Here is a 27648-nt window from a genome sequence, read left to right as displayed (position 1 = left end):
TCTCTTACTTTACTTTTACTTGAAGTTGCGTTTTCCGCGGGATTAATTTGTTTGCTAGTTGAATTGGGTACGCGAGTAGGATCACATAATGTAGTCATTGTAGATGTAGGGGTACTACTACTTGTTACAGATGTTGTGGTTGTTGTCGTATTTGAAGTCACTATGTTAAATACACCAGGTTGATTTTCGATTAGACACCAGTCTTCAGTATTTTGAGTCATTTTAACAGGCACCACGCTTGGCTCCGAGAGCCAAGCTAAAGTAATTACTACACAATCACTCGATTATGTTCGCGCACGTAACACAAAATGATGAAGAAATAAAGTTATAACTTAAACAAACACCACACAATGTCGTTAAACTGTTAGATAATAATATAATTCCACTAAATATAACTTGAAAAAACTACGCAACTACGTATGCACAAATCAGGGCGGAGCACTGTTCGATAAGATGCTTCTCCGATCAGCACTCGATGCGAACTCAGAACTCTTGGTAATGTACCCAACACGTAATTCTAATATTCACCACCTAAGCTGATTAGCTTATTTCAAACCCCCAAATCCAGATGGTGCTGACCGCAGTTTCGCATTCTATCATATATTTATCCATGCTATGCTATTATGCCGACAGTCGACACTGAAGTATAGTAATTCACAAACTACACTCTCGTAGCAGCACTGTACACACCTCTACGTAAAGTAAACGTTCCTACAGTCAGATGCTGACATCTACAGGCTTTTAAATTTCCTCCTCGAAATATAGCACGTGAACGATAGGCACCGATGCACCTGACATCTGTAGGATAGATACTTATCATGTTCACTTAACGCTTTGTGCTCTTGATGAGCGGCCAGCTAAAGACAATTTTCTCCCGCGCATGCGTGAAATTCCTGTAACCATCTCGAAAAGAGCACGGCTTGTACGTGAACGGATGTTGCCAAGTTTACATAAGAAGTTTATGCAAGATGCGGGAAGTTTAAAATACTCGATTCTGAGATTATACATCCCCATTACGTCAATACGGTATCAAATAATAAAACTAGTCGTGCATTAATGGAAACAAGATGTTCACGTGCTCTTGTGCTCTTATTGACGCACCGCCACTGGTGGTGTCCAAAAATGGAAGAGAGAATCTGTGTTTAGTAATGTGAATTATTTCGTTTACGAATGGTTCAAGTGTGCGAGGGCGAAGAAATTGCCAGTAAGTGGGCCTATGATCAAGAGAAAGCTCTTGAAATTGCCAAAGAATTCAATGTAAGCAATTTTGTTGCTATATAGTAATGGGTGGTAAGAGTGTTTTAGAAAACGGCATAACATTGCATTTCGTTCTGTGTCTGGTGAAGGAGGTGATATTGCAACCAATGTTATTGAAGAATGGAAAAAATAGACTGCCTTCAATTCTTGAGGAATATGAACTCAGAGACATTTACAATGTTGACGTAACAGGTTTCTTAGGGCCCTCCCTAACAAAACTTTAAGTTTTAAGAAAAAAGAGTGTAAAGGGGGGAAGTTGGCAAAAGATAGAATAACCCTGCTCTTTTGTTGTAATGCTGCAGGAGAAAAAGAATCACTCTTAATGATAGGGAAATAATTGAAACCAAGACGTTTGAAAAATGTTGACATGGGCTTATTGGGGGTGAAATGGAGTGCCAACAATAAAGCTTGGATGACATCTTCATTGTTTGAGAATTAACTATACGATTTCAATTCTAAGATTAAACGACAAAATCGCAATGTGATCAGTGAAATTGGTGTTTCTTCCCCCAAATACGACATCACACCTCCAGCCCCTTGATCAAGGAATTATCTAGTCATTTAAATTGAGGTACCGCAAGCGAGTTTTGAAAAGGCTAGTTGCAAGAATGGAAGAGGCTGACATTAATATGCACGATTGTTGTACACGCACAGTACTAAAAAGTCAGTGAAATTCAGTATTTTCATGCGGATTCATAAAAAAGCCGCAACCTTAATCAAGCGGCCACCTGATAAAACGGCCATTTTACAAGGTAACTTCAGATGGCCACTTTAGACAGGTTTCACTGTAGTTTAATGCGGAACAGAATTCCGTGCACGACTAAAGCAGGGTTAAGTTATTGATTACAAGGGCTAGAAGAATCACCTTAAATTATTATCAGAAAGTGAGGTCTTAACAAATGGCTGCATATAACTACCGTTCACATCAGAGACATTACATGTATAGGTTCTTCAACTCCAAAATAATGTTTCAGGGACTGTTAGCTACAAAATGTTACATGACAGGTATTTATTGTCTCAGTTTTAAAACATTACGAATTGGTTGACCTTCTTGTGAAACTGCCAATAAATAAAAGTAGAAATGTTTATGAATTTGAATACTATTATAGTCACAATCATGCCATGGTATGAAAGAAAAATTTCACAACCTCGAGCGGGAATCGAACCTGCGATTTCCTGTTCTCCGGTCAGGCGCTCTACCACTGAGCTATCGAGTTCGTCTCACGCCAAAGGCTTGGAATTGTCCTTTCATACTGGCGACTCTGTTATAGAGTACTGTCCATAGCGTCTGATCTAGTCAGCACTGCTTATGGGTTGAAAGAAACTTTACAAATGTAATCTTCATCTTACGATGTTTGGTGACTCCCTCCCTCCCTCCCTCCCTCCCTCTCTCATTCTGATTATTTCTTTGACTAGATTGTTAGTCAAAATTGGTTGATTTCAACTAACTGACAGGGATCCATTTAAAAAGTCTGGAAGGAGATAAAAGATGAAGTCTTATATGCTCTGAAAACATTAGATTTTAATTTTATTCTGCTGTGTACTGTTTGACTAACATTCACAGTGAGAAGCTAATACAGTGGAATATGCATCAAGTTTTGCTTCCATTTGGACATTTGCCCGCGGAAATCATTCGAATAGCCAAGCAAACTTCCAGAGATAATAGCCCAGATAAAATAGTGGTACCAATACTTTAAAGATGACTGGGAATCCATTGAAAGCAATCCACATTCTGAAAAACCTTCGACAAGCAGAACACTCGAAAATGTTGAACACATATGGACTGCAATCAACGAAAATCGGCTATTGACAGTGCAGGAATTAGAATAATATAAAAATATTCAGTAAAGTTAAGATGAATTTTAATGTTCATATTTTTTAAAACGTGTCAGAGTTACAGCATCTGGTACTTGCAGGAAATGACATGTCTCAACTTTAACAATTTGAATTGGGAATTCTCGGAGATTGACGGAGGATTTTGACATGAAGCACACGCAGACAAAATTCGTTCCGCACTGTGTCAAGAAAGCAGAAAGAATTTCGTACTTAAATTACATAGGATTTACTTGAAACAGTAACCAAAATTTCCTCAAAATGGTCTTAACTGGATATGTTTCATCTATTTATGTCATTGATCCTGAAACAAAAGTGCAATCTTAGAAGTTGCCTGAGTTTCCACATCTGAAGAATGTGCTAAAGTCCAAACAATGTAAAGGTCAAGTTGACGGTTTTTTTTATCATGAGTATGTTTCTCGGGTCTATACAGTAAGTGAACATTATTACATCGATTTATTTTTTTATTGCGTTATTTTACGATGCTGTATCAACATCTAGGTTATTTAGCGTCTGAATGATATGAAGGTGATAATGCCGGTGAAATGACTCTGGAGTCCAGCACCGAAAGTTACCCAGCATTTGCTCGTATTGGGTTGAGGGAAAACCCCGGAAAAAACCTCAACCAGGTAACTTGCCTTGACCGGGATTCGAACCCGGGCCACCTGGTTTTGCAGCCAGACGCGCTGACCGTTACTCCACAGGTGTGGACTATTACATCGAAGTTCTTTGCTAGATGAGGGATGCAGTAAGAAGAAAAGAGTTGAAGCTATGGGCAAGTGGTGACTGGCATTTTCATCATGGAAATGCACCTGCTCATTATTCACGTCTTGTGCAGGATTATTATTTATTATTATTATTTTTTTAAACATTGCAATATGCAGGTCTGTCCCCATACAGCCCAGATTGGGTTTCTGCGTCTTATAGATTTTCGAAAAGCTAAAATTGTCGTTAAAACAGGTGAGATTGCAGACTATGAACCAAATTAAGGGGAAAGAGTCGAAGCAGCTGAAAGTGATCCTCAAAGAGAACTTTGCAAAACTTGGGAAAAGTTTGTGAAGTTCCAAGGGGAGTTCTGTGAAGTGTAGTAAGGTAACATTATCTTAGGTAAGTTAATGTAACATGGCTAGACAGAGCTCGTATCATGTATTAATGGCACTTCTTCAAATAAGATAAAGATGTATGTAGGTATACTGTGGACTAGTATTTACTCTTTTATCCACATTATTTTGAGCGATATCTTATATAAATTATGTAGAATGAAGTTAAGACAAATACCAGTATGGATTTTTCATATTTTTCAGAACATGCCAGATTTACAGCACCTGGTACTTGCAGGAAATGACATATCTCAACTAGAACAATCTTCAATGCCAAATACATTGAGACATCTTCATTTGGGACGTAACAAACTCGTACATTTGAATGATACATTAAGGTACGTATTCACTTTCAGTTAAGGTCGTTTTTATTGGGGACATTGAGTATAGGACATGTAAGTGTTCCGAATAGGTTCTGCATGGTATGGAAATTGGAACATGTTCCTGTATATATCATAAAAAATGAAGAGTTGCATTCATATACTACATCCCTATGTGACTGATAACAATTATTCATGTTCTGCAACCTGAGCATACGCATACGTTTTCTATGTAGCTCACATAAACAAAGATGGAGTGCACAGTTTATAGTTAGCAAAACTTTTAAATTTAACTAAAGAAATGGATATAAGAAAATCTCCCTGGGATCTTTTAAATACGGACTTCAGAGACAGACACATCTGTATAATTCTTTGTGTAAAATTACTTTAATTTTGAATACAAAGATTAGATAAATTTCCTCATCGATGTTACTTACTTACTTACTTCCTTACTTACTTACTGGCTTTTAGGGAACCTGGAGATTAATTGTCGCCCTCACATAAGCCCGCCATTGGTCCCTATCCTGATCAAGATTAATCCAGTCTCTACCATCATATCCCACCTCCTTCAAATCCATTTTAATATTATCTTCCCATCTACGTCTCGGCCTCCCCAAAGATCTTTTTCTCTCCGGCCTCCCAACTAACCTTTATTCCTTTGCTGTGGTCGTGCCGGAGAATCAGTCCCATTCCGAGGTTTATTGTTAGGTTTCGTAACAAGCTGTTTTTTACGGTGATGGGTTGTTAGCCCTTCGCCCAACCCCCAAGCTGGAGGACCACCCCTTATCGGCTGTCCATGACTGCTTATTCAATATATTCGCAGCTACCCTCCTTCCTCATCGATGTCCATAATGAAAATGAACTTACACATTGTTCTGTATATTGCTCATTTGCGATAAGAGAGGCACAACTCAAAATTTTTCATTTTTGAGATTCTTACAAAAATGAACTCCGAAAGTAGTATATTTTTATCGTGAATAACGACAAATACATGATTACATTATTTTTCCCCCAGATGGCAGATGTGTCTTTATTAAATTGTTTTAATCTAACAAAATCATTACAACAACAAAGACTTAATTTTAGTTGCTACGAAGAATTCAAACTGAAATGTTTAAATCTTTTCATGAAGAGTGACAGAATTTGTGTTGCGTCTTTTCATTGAATAATTTTTTTTCAGTGGCAAGGAATTATTCTGCGTTGTGTCATTATTTTAGATAAGTAACATATACTTATTTAACTTCCCTTGTCATCAATAAGCTTACATTTAATATTGTGACGGTATTTATGATTAAAACTATTTTAATTTAACAATTATTTAATGTTATGTCTATCTATTTGAAAAGTATAATAACGTTTTACCTTTATTTTTAATAGATTTCGTAATTTTTTTACACGGAAATGAGTTAATTACGTTCCTATCTAATTCTGAAGCTGTCAAAACAAACATTTTTAGAAAATGATGTCTGGCAGCCGGTTACTCAAACACAACTCGTAGGTTTGTTCAATAATATACCGCAGATTTGATCAAGATGAATAGTATTAATGCCCTGACAAAAATTTAAAAGAAATAACAGTGTCCCTGTAAATGAAATAAGTTTAAAATATGTAATATGAATAATGATCTGCCTGTTATTTACAGAAAGTAAGCAGGCTAGTGTAAATGATGCTGATGCAGATTCTAAATAGAATGTTTTTAATTTAACATTTTTGACTTGAAAACAACTGATGTCACCTGTTTCATTTGGGATGTGAGAGAAGCAGAAAGAGGTGTCAATGAAATAGGTATCTGTGTACTTAACTTCTTGAAGAAAAATAAAAAATGTCAGCTAAAGACATACCGGTAAACATAATTTTCTATACTGATCATTGCTGAGGACTTCTGTTCTAAGGTTCATGATCCATCTGTACATGTTCACTGTATCCAAATTCCAAATCTGAAATCCATTATCCATAAATTGTTGATAATTGGACACACTCAGGACGAAGACGATAGTGCCATTTCAATATCGAGGGCGAAGTAAAATGCGTGTTCAAAAGTGGTCCGATTTACACTCCACATCAGTTTGTCTCTATTGTTAAAGCTGCAAAGAAAACAGGACGGACCTACAAAACTAAAGAAATATCCCATAAGGACTTTTTCAATATCAAGAATCTAGGAATAAGTTACAAGAACGCAAATTACTTCAGGAACACAAGGAAAATCAACGAAGTAAAGGTTTTGACAGTGCATCAAAGTCATCCATTGTCATTTTTCTACAAAACATTCTATTTCGACGAAGAATTTCAAGAAGTACAGCTAAAAAAATGTCCTTCAAGAAGTGAAACCAAAACCGAGATTCCAGAATTGCCACAAGTTTATAATGTAAAAATAGATATAAGTGAGAGGAAAAAGGCAGATTTACTAGATCTGATTAAACCGAATCACATTCCAAGCTTCTATAAAGAATTTTTTGAATCTCTGAAAGTGTAGACAGGTGTTGTGAACTGTATTCAAAGTGTTGTGCTGTAGTTCATATTTACTGGGCAATTTATTTCTAAAATAATTTTGTGTAAAGAATTTTAGATTTTGTATAATGCTTTTTCAATCTAGATTGTTGCTATTATATTATTTTTTCTAATATAATTCATAGTCGTGTATTTAAAAATAGTCTTTAAATTATACGGTTAATTATAAAGTATTATTTTCATAAAAAGTTATTACATTCATTTGTCAATACAATAACATCTTTGTTAAAATTTAAATTTATTAATGAATGTCACAGAGCATCCCTATAATATTATGGTGTAATGACATGCCGATAAATTAATCCACTGCATTACTTTATCGAAAAATTACTTTTCTACAAACACAATAATTGTGCAGTTATTGTACAATTGCAATAATTGTACAATTATTGTACGTCAGGTAAATATTCTCACTGTCATAACTCAAAACGGACACATATTTATTTAAAAAAAGAACGACACAACTTAAAATAATTGTTGAAATTATTGAAATTGAATAATAATTATGGTAGGCCTACTATACACTACAACACTAGAAATATAATACATGTGCAAAATTGCATTCCGTTTGGAAAAAGCATGGGCCTACAATTTGATTTTTAAGAATATGAAAATTTTAAAATGCTTCTCCTGTAAAATTAACACTTTTTGAGTTGTGTCACTCCTATCGCAAATGAGCGATATGTTCCCACACAATGTTCTATACATGTTCCCAATGTAAACTCTCTTCATTTATTCTGTATGGAACAGATCTGTATAATACAAAATGTCATACACAGTTCTACACAAATGTTCGCAATAAACGTTCACCTTTACGATTCTAATAACCATATATGTAAAATTATGTTTTCTGTTTAGGTACTTCGAATTAGGAGAGTGATAGTTATTTACAAACACTAAATGAGTTTGATTGAAAATTCAATTGGTTGGTCGATCTGTTGGTCAGTCAGCCAATCAATCAATCAATTACGATCATTTAAACTGGAGACGGTTTCTGGTTTCCTCACCAAAGCTCTCCAGAGACGCTTGTCTTCAGCTTCGTCTTGATAGTCTCTTAGTTCGAGGAGATTATAGTCCACTATGTCCTTCCATCGGAGTTGTTGCATATCAAGTAGCATTCTAATAATCTTCAGTGCGATAGTCTATAGAGGACCAAGGCCGACCAACTGACTGCTGACTTCACATTCACATGCCTCAGCATCATCCAGCCAGTATAGGGGTATACTGTGATTAGCACGATGATCTTCCTAACCATTATGGTTCATAGAACCAGATTTCTCTACCTCTCATAGTTCCCCAAATTCATCACAATGCTGGCTCCAAACACTAACCAAAATTTCATGAAAAAATTTCTTCTCCCATGAGGACTCGAACCAGTACTCATTCCATAACAGTCCAGGCATGATGCCTTAAACCACAGCATACGGCAGAGGACAAAATGGCCTTCTACCTCTCGGGTAATTCTCCATTTTTCTTTGGAGACTTGCTTGTATGGTCTCAGTATGGAACTTGACTAAGTAAGCCACCACAGTGTTCACCTTTTTACCAACGTCACTATATCTGAACCTTTATAAAGAATTCTTAACTCTCCATTGTTTTAGAATTCTCTAGCAACCATTTTATAGAATGAGGCCAAAAAAATCTTTGTCAGAATTTTATTTTCTAAGTAATAATTGATTTTGCTGATTTATTATTTTGTAAACAAGATGTATTATTTTGTGTTAATATCCAAATTTCCACTGAATAATACAGATATAATTATCGTTTTGTAACACTTTAGTTTTGTTGTTCTCAAGAGAAGTATGGATCTCAGAATTTTTTAAGACTCTAATAACATTTGTTTATGATTATGGGCTAGACGAAGTTCAATTTATTTTTAAAACAGTTTTTTTTATCATTAATAACATGGCCTAGATATTTAAATTGCTTAATTTTTTTCAAATTCCCTATTATCCATCTTAGTGAGTTTATATTATTGGAACATCTTGATACTTTCATATATTTAGCTTTAGAAGCATTAAATTTATACCAGTGTCTTTTGTCTCATTGAAGTACTCTGAACAGGTGCTTCTTGATGTCTACTTCTGTTTGACTGAGTAACACAACATCGCCTGCATAAGCAAGTACCGGTATATTATATTTATAGAAATTGAAATTGACACAATTATTTTCATTTCTAACTTTCTGAAGAGAATTTTCTAACACAAAATTAAACAGTAAATTATAGGAGATAGTACATCTCCTTCCTGAGCATCAGAATTCATTAGGAAACTGTTAGAAACTTGGTTACTGGTACCTATTTTAATCTTATATTTGGAACTTCTATACAAACTTCAATGTGCCCTATTAATTTATATGGTATTCTTTTTTTTCCTTTTAACTTTGATCACAAGTAATATCTTCTTGCACTGTCATAAGCCTTCTCAAATTAATGAAAAATATATGTAAATCTTTTCCGAGTTCCGAAAATTTTGACATTGGTTGCTGAAGAATGGATATCATACAGCTTGTTGATCTGTTCTGATCTGACCCAGTTTGATGGTCTTCAACACATTCTAGTGCATATACTCGTAGTTTGAGTACCGGTATATTACATTTAGAATTATTTTAAATTGAATTTTATATGAGTAATCCAGGAGAGTCTGTATCATTTTCACATTTCTACAAGTTTCCCTTTTTATGAAGTGGAACATTTATTATATTTTTTTCAAATTTCTGAAATCATTTCTTGTTTGAAAGCTTCTAAAATTAGAGTATGGTATGTGTAACATTTCATTTGGGTGCTTCCACCAAATTTAATTTCTTTGGAGAAAATTCCATTTTATTCTAGTGCTTTTTCACATTTCCAATTTCGAATGTCCGTTTAAATGTCAATCAAATCAGAATAACTTATCAAGGATTGTATGTTATAAACCTTCAGATTGAAAGTTGGTGTTATTTGCAATAGAAGAAGAATTTAGTGAACTTATAAACATTTGTTTTTCAATAATTGAAGACATTTGTGTATTTCCAAAATTAAATTTTCATTTTCATCTTTTATACCAACGATTGGAGGCCTATATCCTTTATTAAAAATATGTCCCGTTTTGTAAGAATCTTAACATTGTTGTTCAGTCGGTTATTTCCTGTTTCTTTTAACTTATTTTGGAGAACACTTCTTGTAGCTTTCTTAAAAGTTTTCTTAACTTGATTATTTGCTAAGTTGTGACTATCTCTAATTTCTGCAGTATCATTTTGAAGTGTGCAAATGTGATGAGATGAGAAGTATTATTAAAAATTGGATCGGTAGTAACTGAGCATCTGTCTGTATAAGATTTAATAGGTATGTACCAGTACTTTGTTTAGGTATGTTTCACGTATTGTAGTAAAGTCATAGTCACATACCTGTAAATTCTAAGAATGTACCCAATGAATGAAGTGCCAGGTGTATATAAAAATCATAGCAAACTTATGAAGCACTAAACTTGTCTATTCATTGGATTTAGGGGACTAACTGATTTGGAATGGTTGTTCCTTAATGGCAACCAACTAACTACCCTTGATGGACAGCTTCCACTGGAAGGCAACAAATTGGCCTTACTCCATGCTGGTAACAACCAGTTGCAGAAGTTACCACAGGAACTGAAAAGTTTTATTCTTCTTGAGTCACTCTTCTTCCAGAACAATGACCTACGAAATCTGGGAGGAACTATGCAGAGAGCAAGGAAGTTAAAACGCCTTCACCTCTACCATAATAAAATACAAGAGGTTAGTATTATGTCAGCATGCACAATAATAGTAGCAGTAGCAGCAACCGCAGTTGAGCAGTGGCACCGACTTCCATAAAATATTGTAACTTTTAATTCAAACAATAATGTAACTTTATTTGTCACAACAATAATCACCTTCTATGATTTAATTTAAACACTCCCGTCAACAATGGGATTTCCACTCCACACAGCAACACAGTATTCGTTATTGCACCCCACAGACGACAATGACAATTCACTTGGATTATTGAAAACAACAATGTACTGCTAATCTCAACTAATGTTCACAAAGCACTATTTACAAAACAAAACTGTCAGTTCTCAGTTCGTTTGCCTTGGCTAGTTATTCTAGCTCACTCACTCAAGTTCACAGTATTTCGAACCCAAGATTTTCAGAGACAGTCCATTGAACTTCGAACTCAGGTCCCCCAACTGCGATCCACTGCACGTCGAACCACAGACTCCGGATACGCCGCACTCGTCTGGACGCTCGCACAGTTGTGGACACACACTCAAGTCGAACTCCGGTCTCGAAGCTGGCTTCACTGCTACACAAGACTGACTGGGTTGTTGACCAAAAACTAACAACTGGCTGGCTCCTTCTTCGTGTCTCCTATTTATCACTAAATCATAGTTTCCAGAAAGTACGACCCTGGAAGTTTCTGCTTCTAGAGACTTGTTCTCGCTGCTTCATTTCTTCATGATTCTGTTTGGGAGGTTTCGTCTCCCCCCTTCACCTCGCACAGCAAAGCACCCACAGCTTTGCGTCCCCCTTTGCCTCGTGCTGCAATGTTGGCCTTCCTCTTTCTCTCCGCGGGCCTCGTTCCTTCCACGTGCGCCCTCCCTTTTGCAGGACACGTGATCGACTCTCGACGTGGCTGTCACAATATTGGGGGGGGGGGGGCTCATCTCCACCAAATACTGTATTTGGAAAATCCAAGCTTCAACGACATCACTCAGAATACATGCTTTAACATTTTCAGTGCGATAACAATTCAAGATTAAATTCCTGTTTATGCTTTACGTTAATATGTAGATTGAAATACAAGTTAGAGTTTGTACTAAACTGAAATAAGATTTATATAATTGATTAATAAGTTATTAATAATAACTGTGCTACTAGATTATGTAAATTCGAAACATGCAATTAAAATAGTTTAAGGAATAAAATAATCAAAACAAATTACCTATTTTAACGAAAGTTTGGCGAAGGTATGGTGCCACAACTCATTTCTTCCATTGAACTGGTTAGCTATAATATTGAGATCCAACGTGCTGATGATATTTCGGTGGAAATTTAATATGGCGATTGAATTGAGTCTGATCTGTCCCATTGATGACCTTAAGTAACTTTTCAGCCTTCGAAGACTCGAAAACGATCTTTCAGTTGTACAAGTGGACACAGGGACAGTTAATACAAGTCGTACTAGTTCAGTTAATTCTGGAAGCATTTCTGATGCACAGTTATTACATTTTAGAAACAGTACAATTCAAGAAAAATTATTTAAGGAGTTCGTATTCACTTTTGAATTCAAAATGTTCACCATCATGTTACGGTACAGTGTCAGTCTGTCAGAATCAATATCATCTTTAAAAAAATATGCTATGTCCGTAACATCATTGCTTCTATTTGTGACGAATTTCTCAATTTTAATCAAGAAACGTGAAGCAGCTCTTTCAAATCTAAAACAAGACACTAAACGGAAACATCAATTATTTCAAAAAACTTTGGACAGTACATATCCTTAGGAGTGGAAAAACTGTGAGGGGCACTTCCAGGATCTAGTCTTTTCGAAGTCCGTCTTTGGCGTTGTAGTGGTGCTTCTTGTAAGTGAAGGGATTGGGCAATATTTAATATTTCTTCCCAAAACGTGTCATAGGTAGTTTTGACATATGTTAGGGTACTTGTCAGGAGCTGAATCAGAGAATATGAAATGAAATGAAATGAAATGAAATGAAATGAAATGAAATGAAATGAAATGAAATGAAATGAAATAGCCCAATATGTCCCATGAAGGGCAAAGTTCTCCTACCCTTGGGTAGGGTTAGCTAAGTTTTCCTAACTTGGCGAGCTACTCCATGTTAGGTTCGATGCTGTTCGTTAGGTATAATGTTGTTTGACACTACACTTTTCACTGTTCTCTTATTAAACTTCCCTCAAACAATGATGCTTGCATGTTGCTGTTCTAGTCGTTGCTCAGATGTCTGCCTAGCGACTTCCACTCTTCTCTGTCCCTTGCTATCCGTGACCATTGGTGCCCTGCGTGATCTTTGAAGATGTCCTCCCATCTGCGTCTTGGTCTGCCTTGCGTCCTTTGCCCAATCCGTGTGTCCCAAACAGTACTTTTGTAGGTCCATCTGTTGTCTTGTAGTCTGGAAATGTGTCCTACCCACTTCCATTTGCTTTGTGTGGCTGTTTGTGCGACGTCTGTTGTCTGTGCTAGTTGTTGGATTGTGGTGTTTGGTATCCTGTCTCGCAGGGATATTCCTAAGATTTTGCGCTGCATTTTACGTTGACATATTTGAAGTTTGCTCTTTTGCTGTTATCTTAGCGACCATGTTTGACATCCGTATAATAGCACAGGATATACACATGTTTCTAGGGTGTGAAATTTTATTTTCTGGCTTAGCTTTCTGTCTATGAGTATGAACTTGAGGCCCCAGAACGCTTTCCAGGCTAGGCAGATTCTCCGTCTCGGCTCCTTTTCCATTTTGTCTTGAAATGAAATCAGTTGCCCCAGATATGTATATTCGTTCACATATGCTAGTGTCTCTCCATCTATTAGTATGGCTGTTTGTGGACCATTTGACATTAGTTTGGTTTTTGTTTTGTTTAGTGTGAGACCAGCTTTTTTGCTTTCTTCATGTAGTTGTTCGAACATTGTTTGTAATTCCCCTGGAGTTTTACTGAATAGGACCACATCATCAGCGAATCGTAAGTTTGTTAGATAGCTTCCATTTATGTTGATACCCCAGTCTTCGTTCCAGTTCAGTTTCTGGAATATATGTTCCATCACGCTCGTAAACAGCTTGGGGGGATATTGGGTCCCCTTGACGAACTCCCCTTTCCAGTTTGAATGGCTTTCCTTCTATTTCAGTTTTGACTTTGGCGCGGCTTTGGTTGTAGATCCTTTGTAGTATTCGCACATATTTTGCTTCAATTCCTTGTGTTGTTAGTGCTTGTACTATACTCGAATGTTCCACAGAATCAAAGGCTTTACTATAGTCAATAAAGGCAAGATAAATGTTTCATGTTGAATTCTTCTGCTTTCTCGATCAATTGATTTATCGTTTGTAGGTGGTCTACTGTGCTGAACCCTCTGCGAAAGCCTGCTTGTTCTGGTGGTTGTTTTTCATCCAACACTTTTGTCAATCTTCTGGTAATTATTTTCGTGAACAGTTTGTATAGGTTCGACATAAGGCTTATAGGCCTGTAGTTATTTATGTCATCCCGAGTACCTTTTTTGTGGAGTAATATTATCGTGCTTGTGTTCCATTGGCCTGGGATAACCTCTGTCTCTAGGATTTTGGTGAGTAGATGGGAGATTATGGGTGTAATGTGTGGTTCTGCTATTTTTAATACTTCGTTTTGTATCCCGTCCTCCCCCGGCATTTTTCCTTTTTTCAGTTCATTGATGGCAGTTCGTACTTCACTATGCAGGATAGGTAGGATTTGTGTGTTTGAGGGGTCGTGCCCTTGCGCGTTGTTTCTGGGTATGGTTGTTGCGTAGAGGAGTTTGTAGAATTCCGTAGCTGCATTCAATATGTCTCCTCTAGCTTTTATAGTGTTCCCTGCCGTGTCCTTTGTTCCAAGCATCCATTGTTTGCCTTTGCTCAGATTTCTCTTTGCCTGTCTTATTGATTTGCATGTTTCTTGGGTTTGTTTAGTTACCTCAGATCGGTATCTCCGTATGTCCTTCCTTATTTCCCTCTTGGTTATTTTATCCAGCCGCGCATATTCTGCTCTGTTAATCTCTGAGTTGTTCCTGGTTTGCAGTAGCTTCGATCTCCTTTCTATGAGTTCTATGGTTTCTGGGCTTAGTTTGGTGTTGTTTGTCTTATATAAGCTCCCTGAGAACTCAACATCTTCTTCTGTAGCGCAGTGTTAACTGCATCAATGTGACAAAATATCTTACATAATGCACATAAGTAGAAATAGAAATTAAATGACTACATTCGAAGATAAAAGCCACTTGCTTTAGAACTAACATCTGATGGGTCTGTTTCTAACAACTCTTCAAGAAACTCAATCACTTGTTCATACTGTAATTGGAATGAAATGATGACAATGATAAGAAGCGAACCATTCATCTGGTTGGACAGAACGGTCTTAAATTGACTGCATCATCGCCTTGTAACTGCTTGAAGAATGAAAGTCTTTTGGGCGAATTTGTCACAAATAAAATTATTTCTTTTATAAAGTTCAGTATTGGTACATCCCGGCTACCAGAAATACTCTTAAAAGTGTCTTGAACAACAAGTTTGAGTGAGTGAGTGAGTGAGCCAAACAGTGTACAGCCCGGGGTTCTTTTTCAGACAGTCTAGCTTGAATTTCTGAATACTTGCCTGCCATATTCGAAGCACCATCGTAGCACTGGCTTTTGCACTTACTTATTTCACAATTAAATCGTATAATAACATCATTAATAATATGAACTAATCCATAAATAATGCAGAATCTCAAAATCGTCTGTAACTGTTCTGAAATATCACATGATTCATCGACCATTATGGAATAATATTTGGCTGTTTGAACAGATTTTATAATACCTCTCAATGCACTGTGACTCATAATTTCCAGCATTTTGTTACATATATCATGAGAATACCATTTATATGATTTGCGATCCATCCACTTTTCAAGTTCTGGACAGCCATTACTTCTCAGTCGCATCAGGTTAATTAAATTACTCATATCATCCATGTGACCACATATTGCAAAACCCTGCATAGCTAGATGCTGTAAATAAGATAGTATCTTCAGTAATGCTACCCTAGATTCTTTCAGCTGTAGTTCTTTTGCGGTAGATAACTGGCCTAATACATTCATTGCTCGTCAAGCAACAAAATTACTTAAATTAAAGCCATATAGAATTCCGGTATTTCAAAAGTTCAATGAACAAGATCCCAATAATTTTTGTAATTGAATTTTAGAGAAAGTAAATTCTGAGCAAATTGATCGACATTAATTTATTTTTCTGATGAGGCCTGTTTTCATTTAAATGGACACGTATCCTCACAAAATCATTGGTATTACAGTCAGAAGAAACTCAATCTTATACTCGAAACACCTTTGTACAGTGAAAAAAATAAGTGTGTGGTGTGCAATGAATGGACACAGAATTATTGGGCCTATTTTCACTCAGGATACAATTACCAGCGACTGTAAAGTGAATAAGAACCTTGACTCATTTTTAGATGAACTGACTTATAGAGAACGTTCCTCAGTATATTTCCAAAAAGACTCTGCCACTGCTCATACTGCCAAAGAATCCATGATAGAATTGCATCGAATTTTCGCAAGCAGAATTATCAGTAAAAATTTGTGGGCCCCACGAAATACAAATTTAACACCATGCAATTTCTATGGGGGATACTTAAAAATAAGATTTATGCGAAAAACTCTCATACAATAAATTAATTTAAAGACTATGTAAGAGAGGAAATCGAGTCAATCAGTGAAGCAGAACTTCTTACAGTAATTATAAGAAGGTGTCAACAGTGTGTAGCAGTTGGTGAGGGACATTTTCAACACCTATTTTGAGCTGGGTAATACAAATTCCTATACTAAATGTTTCAGTGCCGGCAGACCGAGTAGCCGCTTGGCAGCAGATAAGCTCCTAGCAGCGGGCAACGGGAAAATGAAACCGCGCAGTTAAACAAAACAGTGTCACTGTAATAATAATAATAATAATAATAATAATAATAATAATAATAATAATAATAATAATAATAATAATAAGTAATTGATTAACTAGCGGACTTACTCGTGTTAATTATGTAAGTTTGTGCGGCTTACAGCTGTTTCAGTGCTTATCACACCATCGTCAGAGCCTACTAGATCTCGGCGTCATCTCGAACTTCTCTGCCTGTTATGTGGGTGCGTTTGATTGTTGAAAGGTGTTGAAAAGTGGAGTCAAATAGTGTGTGTGTACTGAAATTGAATCTGTGTGTTGAGAATTTGATCGGGGTGTGTTTTAGTGTGTTTGTATATTTCGTATTGTTCTAGTGTGTTGAGTTTTTGGTTCTTGGGTTGTATGTGTAGGATTTCCATGTCCGCATTTATGTTATTGTATGTACGGTTACCATTGGTTATGTGATCAGCGTATGTAGATGTATTGTGTCCTCTGGTTATTGTTTTATGTTTTTGTTTTATGTTCAGTGTTGTAATAGAATAATTTTCATTTTTGCACGATAATTTCACACGTGTAATTTGACAATGTCATTAGCTTTTGCTTCCACATCTGTGGAGTAACGGTTAGCTTGGTGGCCCGGGTTCGATTCCCGGTCAGGGCAAGTTACCTGGTTGAGGTTTTTCCGGGGTTTTCCCTCAACCCAATATGAGCAAATGCTGGGTAACTTTCGGTGTTGGACCCCGGACTCATTTCACCGGCATTATCACCTTCATCTCATTCAGATGCTAAATAACCTAAGATGTTGATAAAGCGTCGTAAAATAACCTACTAAAATAAATTAGCTTTTGCTATAACGACAGCTAATAAATACTATACTACTATACTATACTATTGCTTTAATCTGTTCTTTGTAGCGTGTTTGGAATGATCTGCCTGTCTGTCCAATGTAGAACTTGTCGCAACTATTACATGTGAGTTTGTATACACCTGTGTGGTCGTATTTATTTGTTTGTGTTTTTTGTGTGTTGAGATGTCTTTGTAGTGTGTTTTCTGTTCTGTATGCTATGTTGTATTTCTGCTTCCTGAATGAAGATGCGATCTTATGTGTGCTTTTGTTTTCATATGTTAGTGTGATGTATTTCTTGTGTTCTTGTGTTTGTTTGTATTTTGCGTGGTTTGTGTTTGTTAAGTTTTTGTTTTGTCTTTCTTATGATGTTGTCTATTATGTTTGGATTGTAACCGTTTTCTTGTGCTGTGTATTTGATTGTATTCATTTCTTCATTGTAGTGTTGTTAGCTCATGAGTATGTTGAGTAATCTGTGTACCATTGTACTGAATGCAGCATGTTTGTGTTGTATGGGGTGCTTAGATGTGTTGTGTATGTGTGTGGTGGTGGTGGTGGTGGTGGTGGTGGTTGGTTTTCTGTATATTTTGAAGGTGTGTTTGTTGTCAATTTTTGTTATGGTGAATCAAAATGGATAATAATAATAATAATAATAATAATAATAATAATAATAATAATAATAATAATAATAATATAATAATAATAATAATAATAATAATAATAATAATAATAATAATAATAATAATAATGCGTTTGATAGTACATGTTATAGGCCTATTCTTGACTGAGAGATAAAATTATTAAAAAATCAGTTTTTGAACCTCACAAGTGATACTAACAAGGCACCACTTACGAGGCAACTAGACCAGGAGATAATGGGGTAGGGTGGCCAGTTTCTTTCCCCCTCTATTGCTTACATCTCCGACTAACTACATATTACACTATTCAAACTTCACATGTATACAAACAATAGTTCTTCCTCTGACACATATTTTCAAGTGAGATGTACTGCCTGATAATAGATGCAGCCAGAACTTCAATCAGAGGTAATAATATGGTTATTAACTTATTATATTTTGTGAAATGTGAATTACTGTTCTTTATAGTTGTCATCAGACGAATTCTTGGACCTGGATTCTTTAGAAGATCTCCAGCTTGGACATAATAAGCTGACTTCATTAAATGGTTCTCTTGCACCATTACGCTCTCTCCGTTGTTTGAATCTCACAAACAATCTTCTTCAAGAATTCTCCTTGCAAGAAATCCGAGGATTGAGAAGACTTAGAATAATTGACCTTTCAAAAAATAGAATTTCTCAGCTTAGTGGACGTATGGAGGTACAGTATTATAACATCATATGTTTGCACCATTTTATACTATTTATTTACCGGAACCTGATTTTAGTTTCATTCTATATAAAAGCAATAGCATTATGAACAATAGTCTTCTTTTATGTTATTAATAATAATTATTGTTTTCTATATAAGAACCACTTTAATTAAAATGATCTTACCTTTCCCTTTGAGAGGGCACAACATTGTGTTAAATGACAATCAAATATGCTTATAAGATGTTAACTCAAAAGAACTTAATTCTAATCGGATATTGTAATCAGTTACCGTACCGTATATTTCAAATCTTTACCTTGATGTATACCGGTACCATGTTTTATATGTGAAAGACTTGCACATTCATGGATCGGAAGGAGAACTTAACAAAAGAGAGAAGGAAACGTATCTATTGGTCATGGGCTGGTGGATGTTCCTGCTACTTACACTTACTCAATATGCCGTTTTTAGCCTTTGTTACTTATGTGTGTGTTTTGTTTTGTTGCTATTGTCATAAATGTCAGCTATACAGTATGTCACAATCTAGTTGGAAATGGAAGGGCACAAAAAGGGAATGGGTAAAAAGCATGGATTAGTTATAGTTAGGAGATATCTTGTAGTTTTTTATACGACACCAGTATCCAATATTCAGTTGGAATATGTTTACAATTATGTTATGTCTGGTGATTTATTCTGCTATAGAACAATGAAGAGTTTCTTATAAAGGGAGTGAAAGGAAAATTCGTTTGTAAACAATGAAGAAAACTAAAGTTTATATTTTTGAGTACAGTACGATACTTCATCAACATAAAACATAAACTTGAATGTCATTGACAACACAATAAAAGAATGTAGCCAATAGTTGTAAAACGCATAAAATATGCTTTAAGGAAGTAAGTGTCACTTGCATGACACCATGTTTAAGCAGTATAACAAGTACTGTAAGTAATTTCCAGATTTTCGAGAAAATAAACATTCTCAATCGGTCCTTGTACCATGAAATAGAAGGCAGGCTTTAGCTTCCTCTAAGAGCTTATAAAGTTATAAGGTAGGCTTTTTTTAATTCGATCTAAAGGGAATTTAAATATATATATATATATATATATATATATATATATATATATATATATATAATTCGAATTAACTACCAGTATCAAATTATTTTTTTTTAGAAAATCCATATAAAAATAATACAGTATTGGTAATGAATGTGCAGTGTTGAGGTATACGTCTGGGTGTGTCGGTTTCTTGTATATGCTGTGGCACAGTGTGCCATTCGACTTCCTGGAGATGAGAATATTCAAGAAAGGAAGACAGCCATCTTTTTCACTTCTTTCGTAAACTGATTATTCGGGTGGATGCTGTTCACGTGTTCTTGAATTCCTGAAGTTTTGCTCCTCCATGTGTCCAGATGACCAATGTGTCATCTACAGAGCAGTAGAAGTGTGCTAATTCAATGGCGTGTTCTCCAGGGCTGTGTGCTCGAAGTCTTCCATGTACAAATTGGCTATGGGTGGCAATAGGGGCGAGCCCATGGCTATGCCGTCGGATTGCTCATAGTACTGTCCTTTGTACATGAAGTAAGTGGAGTGAGCGTGTGGTTAAAAAGCCCAATGACCTCAGGCGGGATGTGAGGTCTCAATAACTCCAACTTTTTCCTGGAGTGGGACTCTGGTCAAGAGTGACACAACATCAAAACTAACCAGAATATCAGATGGATTTATTCTGATGCTCTGTATGATCTTGATGAACTCCGCTGAATTCTTGACATGATGACTGCATTTTCCCACAAGAGGGTTCAGAAGACTGATAAGGTATTTGGCCAGCCGGTAGGTGGGAAAGCCTATGGCACTGACACTGTCTCAGTGGAACTTAATTCTTGTGGATTTTCGGCAGCCTGTAGAGTCTATGCAGTCTTGTGGAATGTGGAGCCAAGGACTTCGTCACCTCAACTGGCAGGCTGGCCTTCTTAAGTAAGGCTTCTGTGCGCCTTTCTATAGAGTTTGTGGGATCACGTCTAAGCATCTTTTATGATATGCTAATAGTTCCAGGATCTTCTCATTGTATGTGGTGGACTCCATGAAAACCGAGGCATTTTCTTTATCTACCGGCAGCAGCATCCTGCCTAGGACTCGCGTTACTGAATGCGCACTGGTTCGAGTCCTTAGGGGGAAAGAAATTTTCTCATGAAATTTCGGCCAGTGTATGGGACTGGTGCCCACCCAGCACCGTGAAGCACTTGGGGAGCTACGATAGGTAGCGAAAATATGGTTTTGCAAACCAGTTATAACGGCTGAGGGGATCATCGTGCTAACCACACAATAGCTCCATTCTGGTTGGATGATCGTCCACCTCTGTTTCGGCATATGGACGTGAGGCCAGCAGCCAGCTGATCGGTCTTGGCCTTCATGGGCTGTAGCACCACGGATTTACTTTTTACCAGCAGTAGCACAATACTTTAGTCTTCCCATAACGACCAGAGTGCTTGGTGTTCCATCTTAGGTCTATCGCATAGGGCTATATAGGATCTTTGGGTACCTATTTATCAGTAAGCCATGTTGTGATTCAGTTTCTTTTGTCATTTGTCATAAATGGCTTGTATTCATTTTTAATATCTGTAATAACAACTATTACGTAATCGTAATTAAAATGATATGTTTTAATAGTAGGCTTATTCACATATTCTTACAATTCGTTATAGAGATACCATGATACGATTGATTAGGCTATTAATATTTCAGAATATGAAATAAAAATTTGCTATATTACCTTCCAGTAATATTTATTATTCTTTCATCATATTTCCTCGATGAGGAAAGAAAGAGGATAGTCATGAACGAAATTTTAAAAAATTACATGTACGTAGATGCAAGGGCGCAGAAAATATTTAACAGGTCGCCATTTTGCCATATTTCGGCCCTGATTGAGAATTACCTGTATAGTTATATTATGCTGTCTTCTGTGAAATTACATACGGTAATACAAAAATTTACACGTTTTGTATGTATGTATGTATTATGCACACTTACAGCATAAACTGGATATACTGTACATATTTAATATGGACAAATGTCTCCAAATATTTTAAGTTAAAAGGTTGTACATAAACTAGCGAAAAGACACACAATATTGCAAAATTCACTTTTTGATATCAGGAATGCTGATGACGTGAGTGTTAGTTAAAATCTAACAATATAATTCTTACAGCATGCCATATATTTCTTATATGAAAACATAATACGGTAGTTGGTTGTAGATAATAGGCCTACTCATTGAGATGTGGAAGTGAGAATTACTGCATATAACAACTCAAGAACATAAAATGAATAGTACCAATAAGAAAACTGTGCAGAACGATATAATTAATGGATCCAATTGTGATCTCTTTTATAATATTATGTTACTAATAATACTTACTGGAAGCAGTTGACAGGGTACATTAATGTGATTTATAGAACCTTGTGGAACCTGAGACGAGAATTGTTGAGTTGCGCCTGGACCACAATCTGTTGCGAAGCTTAGATGGAGCTCTAATGGGTGTTCACGGACTGCAGAAGTTGAATCTCAGCAGCAATCTTCTTGAAAAAATTGCTCCTGATGATCTGATTGGTTTGGAGGACCTTCGCATTCTTGATGTATCGTTCAATCGTCTCACAACTCTAGAAGAAACTTCGAAGGTACTGTGCAATTAAGAAACAAAAATTATCATTATTGGTTATACTGACAACTTCTCTGAAAAGGAAAGGTTTTGTTAAATCCTGGTCGCAGCTCATGTACATAATTTCACTTTAATCCTCTAAAATTGGTGTGCCATAAAAATATATGCGTGAAAAAAGTACTATCCCCATTCAATTATCAGAAGCTTAAAAGAAGTTTGTTTTTTTTTTATATAGGAATAAGCGCATTAATATTATCCATTGTTGTAAGGTGACCAGATTCTGAATAGTAGAGAGCAAGGCGCAAAACACTGTAAATCTCTTTCCAAGCAAAGGAAAGGCGATAAACTTCTGGGTATATTACAAATATGAAACTATTTATTAGCTAATGCTGTAATCGTTCAGTTTCCGCAAATAAAAATTAGGAATAAATTCTGCTCTTTTGACCCAAGTCTTACTTGAACAAAAAAAAAGAAAGTACCGTAATCAGTGATGCACTGATTGCTACAGAGTTATTACCGGTACCGGTATTTAATTTAGGCTACTTTCATTCAGTTTCTGAGTTTCGTGTTGTCTTGATCTGCCATCCATTAGATAATGAAATATTTCAGCACATTTTGTACAATGTATGTCATTACTACTATTTTTTCCTTATTAAAGTCCTGTAATTAGAATTAGGCCCACTACACATATATACCCGTAACTTTCGACATATTAAACCAGTAAATTCTAATATTTGTGATATTACTACATTGAAACTACACAAGCAAACGTTTTTCTTTCACTATATCAATAATATTGGCATTTCTATATCGGGTATTCTTTATCTCCAGCTGCCTCTTTTCATTCTTTAATTAACTAGATCTTTTAGCTCATAGAGTGTAAATTGACAAGAAATAAGAACTACTTTTATTTAACCATTTTTAATGACGGTGAAATTTATTATAACCAAAATACAGAATGTAGGCCTACTCTCTGTCAAACTGCTTAAAAAATTTTTAAGTTTTAAATGTAATTTATTACCGGTATACAAATGATCCTTAATATTCTGCTGTACCGGTACCCAGTTGATGTGTTAGTTAAACTGGAAAGCAGAACATTTCAAAGGAGTAAGAGATCGTATTTTTTACCAGTACAGTAGTGTTTTACGTTAGTTCATATCCACACAGACAGTGATTTTAAAAAACAGAGCTGCCCTGTAAAAATCAGAATGAATGGTCATTATGCGATATTGAACCATTAAAGTTTACGTTACCGGGGTACTATTTATTCTTCCTGTGAAATTTATGTACTGGTATTCAGAACTAATATTCTCTTTATTTTTAAGTATTGTAAATTTTTTTTGTACTGAACAACAATGTAATTTTATTTTAAGCAACAATAATTCCTTTCTACAATTCACCTTAAACGCTCTCGTCAACAATGGGATTTGCTCTCCGCACAGCAACACAGCGTTCGTTATTGCACTCCACAAACGATAATGACAATTTACTTGGACTATTACGAACAACAATGAACTGTTAATCTTAACTAATATTCACAAAGCACTATTTACAACACAGAACTGTCAGTTCTCAGTTCACAGCTCGTTTGTCTTGGCTAGTTCTTCTAGCTCAGTCACTCGCGTTCACAGAATCTCGAACCACAGACCTTCAGAGACGATCCGCTGCACTTCGAACTCAGATCCCCCGAACTGCGGTCCACTGCACTCGAACTCCGGGCTTCAGGCTCCACAGTTACGGACACAACTCAAGTCGCTGGTCTCGAAGCTGGCTTCACTGCTACACAAGACTGTCTGGCTTGCTCTCCACTGACTTTAACAACACTGCCATACTGACTGACTGAATGAATTTCACTTGCGTCTTCTCTTTTATATAACCAAACCATAGTTGCGAGAAAGTACGAGTTCTGGATATTTCCAAACGTGTGTCCATTCTCGAATCATCCGGATATCTCTTCTCTCTGCCGCAGTCGCTCTGTCCCCTTTCTCCCCACCATAGCACATGCCACAAGAAGCAGATGCGCGCGCAACCTCCGCGCCGGCCGACCTTGCACTTCCTTCTGTTGGTCGTGAGTTCGAATCTCACGTTGCTGTCACATTGCTCCCTCCTTAGGGCTGCTCGTTCCGGGCAGTCCCTTGGTAGGCTGCTAATCGGTCCAGATGCACCACCATCATCTTCTCTCTGGGTTGTCGCTGGATGTGGTACACCACGTCGTTGATCCGGGTCACCACGCGGTATGGTCCGTCCCAGGCACGCTGCAGCTTTGGTGATTTTCCTTTGGTCCTGGTAGGTCGATACAGCCACACCAGGTCGCCCTCCTGGAATCCTGCAGAGTTGGCTAATCTTTCGTAGCGCACTTTCATCCTGTCGCTGGCCATCTTGAGGTGCTCTCTGGCCAGTTGGTGAACTCCATTCAACTTCTCGTGAGTTCTGCCACATAGTTGCTGGCTGGTCGGCGCTGGGTGGCGTGCCAAACAGCAAACCACAGGGCAGGCGCAGCTCTCTCCTGAAGACCATGTTTGCCGGTGTCATCCCTGTTGTATCATGGACCGAAGCTCTGTAGGCCAAGAGAAACAGTGGAACTCTGGCATCCCAGTCTCTCTGATGGTTGGACACCACCTTCCGCAGGTGCTCCTCCACGGTTTTGATGTAGCGTTCCACCATACCATCGGACTGTGGATGGAGGGGAGTGGTCCTGGTTTTATGCACCCCCAGATGCTCGAGCAATTCTCCCATCAGGTTGGATTCGAAGTTGCGCCCCTGATCGCTATGCAATTCCTGGGGCATCCCGAATCGGCAGATGAAGTTGTCAAGCAGCGCGTCGGCCACCGTCGAAGCCTCTTGGTTGGGAATCGCGTACACTGGCCATTTTGTGAAGTAATCCATGGCGACTAGCAGGTAGCGGTTCCCGCGATCCGTGACTGGGAACGGTCCAGCAACGTCGATGGCGATCCTCTCAAAAGGAGCTCCCACGTTGTATTGCTGCATGGCTCCCCTGCTGCGTGTCCTTGGTCCGCCACTGGCCGCACAGGTGTCGCATCTTCGGCACCATTGTTCCGTGTCGGTTCTCTTATGCAACCAGTAGAACCTCTGCCTTAACTTGTCCAATGTCTTTTTGGCTCCCAGGTGGCCTCCAGTCACTCCAGCATGAGTCTCCTCCAGCACTTCCTTCACCTTGCTCCTGGGCAGGACAAGTTGTTCTATGTAGGTCCTTCCATCGGCCGACTCCCAAATCCTCTTCAGGATACCGTCCTTGACAGTGAAGGATTCCCACTGGGCCCAGTAGCTCTTGTAAGTGGTGCTACGGTTGGCGATATCGGCCCATACTGGTCTCTGGCCGGACTCCACATCACGCAGTAGCTGTCCAATGTTTGGGTCCTCCAGCTGCTCCCTCCTTATGGCGGCGTTATCCCATCTTGGGCTCGGCTGGGCGGCAATTGCTCGGACTGCGTGAGCGCCATCCCGCCCTTCTACTTTCAGGCAGTGTTTGCAGCCATCCGGCACGGGAGTCGTGATAAGGCATCAGCGTTGGAATGTTTCTTCCCTTGGCGGTGTTCGGAGGTGAAGTTGTACTCCTGCAGTCGTTGAACCCAACGGGCGGTCTGCCCCTCCAGATTCTTGAAGCCCAATAGCCAGGTGAGTGCAGAATGGTCTGTCCTCAGATGGAATTCCTGGCCATACAAATATTTGTGGAAATGCTTCAGGGCTTCACAATGGCAAGAAGTTCTCTACGTGTCACACAGTAGTTTCTCTCAGCCTTGGATAGTGTTCGGCTGAAATAGGCAATCACCCTCTCTTGCCCGTCCTGTTCCTGAGAGAGTACTCCGCCGATGCCTACGTTGCTAGCGTCCGTGTCGAGTGTGAACTTCCTTCCAGGGATGGGGTATCCCAGTACAGGAGCAGTGCACAGCGCCTCTTTCAGTGACTGGAAGGATGACTCCGCCTCGTCCGTCCATTGGAATTGTCGTTTCTCCTCGGTCAGCTGGGTTAGAGGCTTAGCGATGTTGGCGTACCCAGCTACGAACCTTCTGTAATAAGTGCAGAGGCCGAGAAAGCGGCGCAACTCCTGCTTGTCCCTCGGTCTCGGCCATCCTCTGACGGCTTGTTGCTTCTCCGGGTCCGTGGCCACTCCGTTGGTCCCTACTACGTGCCCCAGGTAGCTGACCTTCTTTTGGAACAGATGACATTTCTTCGGGTTCAACTTCAGCCTGGCTTGTCGCAGTCTCTCGAACACTTTCCTCAGGTTCGACAGTTGTTCGCCGAATGTCTTGCCGACCACGATGACGTCATCAAGGTACAGCAAACAGGTGTCGTATGTGAGGCCTCTCGTTACGGACTCCATTAGTCTTTGGAATGTAGCCGGGGCGTTGCAGAGGCCGAACGGCATAACGGTGAACTGCCATAGTCCCTGGCCTGTAGAGAATGCCGTTTTCTCCTTGTCCTCAGAATGTAGCGCCACCTGCCAGTATCCTGACTTGAGATCCAACGTCGAGAACCACTCTGCTCCTGCCAGTGTGTCCAAGGTGTCGTCAATTCGTGGAAGGGGAAAGCAGTCCTTCTTGGTGACGTCATTCAGTCTTCTGTAGTCCACGCAGAAACGCAGGTCCCCATTCTTCTTCTTCACCAGCACCACAGGTGATGACCAAGGGCTGTCAGATTCCTCGATGACCGCTCTTGCTTTCATACCCTCCAGTTGGCTGTCAATCTCCCTCTGTTTAGCTAGAGGGACGCGTCGAGGAGGTTGTCTGATTGGGCGAGCATTTCCGGTGTCGATGCGGTGCTGAACTTTCTCCGTTCTCCCGTAGTCGTTTTCAGACAGACTGAACACGTCTTGAAATTCTGTCAGTAGATCGTGGATCGTGGACTTGTCTTCTTTCTCCTTTGCTTAAATTCTCTGCCAATTCTCGAGCCAGCTCTTTCCGTGATGGGTCTAGATGTGGACGTGGTCGGTGATACTCCTCGTTATCTGCCAGAGACGTCACAGACACCACCGGCTCGACGCTACCTAGTGCAGTTCCAGTAGGCACCTCTTTGTCCCGATTGGTGACATTCAGGACCCTCTCCGGTACCACCTTCTGCTTCGGGAGTAGGGATCTGGCCACATAAACACCATCTATCGGAGTTGTTTGCGAATCGAGGAGCAGGTTTCTCTTAGGTTGTCCGTCCAGTCTTGCCGTCACTACCATCTCGCAGCCT

The 27648-nt window shown here is 38.3% G+C and overlaps 1 protein-coding gene across 1 annotated transcript in view; it reads left to right on the top strand.

Annotated features, from left to right (window-relative positions):
• ltl (larval translucida) overlaps positions 1-27648 on the top strand; it is a 147094-nt gene that overhangs the window by 108806 nt on the left and 10640 nt on the right. The window contains exons 3-6 of the mRNA XM_069838088.1: positions 4395-4528; positions 10504-10765; positions 18573-18803; positions 22250-22471. Coding sequence (XP_069694189.1) covers positions 4395-4528; positions 10504-10765; positions 18573-18803; positions 22250-22471 — 849 coding nt within the window. The remainder of the gene's footprint in view (positions 1-4394; positions 4529-10503; positions 10766-18572; positions 18804-22249; positions 22472-27648) is intronic.

The sequence above is a fragment of the Periplaneta americana genome, chromosome 10 (genome assembly GCF_040183065.1).
Source record: "Periplaneta americana isolate PAMFEO1 chromosome 10, P.americana_PAMFEO1_priV1, whole genome shotgun sequence".
NCBI classification, from domain to species: Eukaryota; Metazoa; Arthropoda; class Insecta; order Blattodea; family Blattidae; genus Periplaneta; species Periplaneta americana.
The sequence above is the reverse complement of the archived record's forward strand: the minus strand, read 5'-3'. Positions and strand labels throughout refer to the sequence as shown.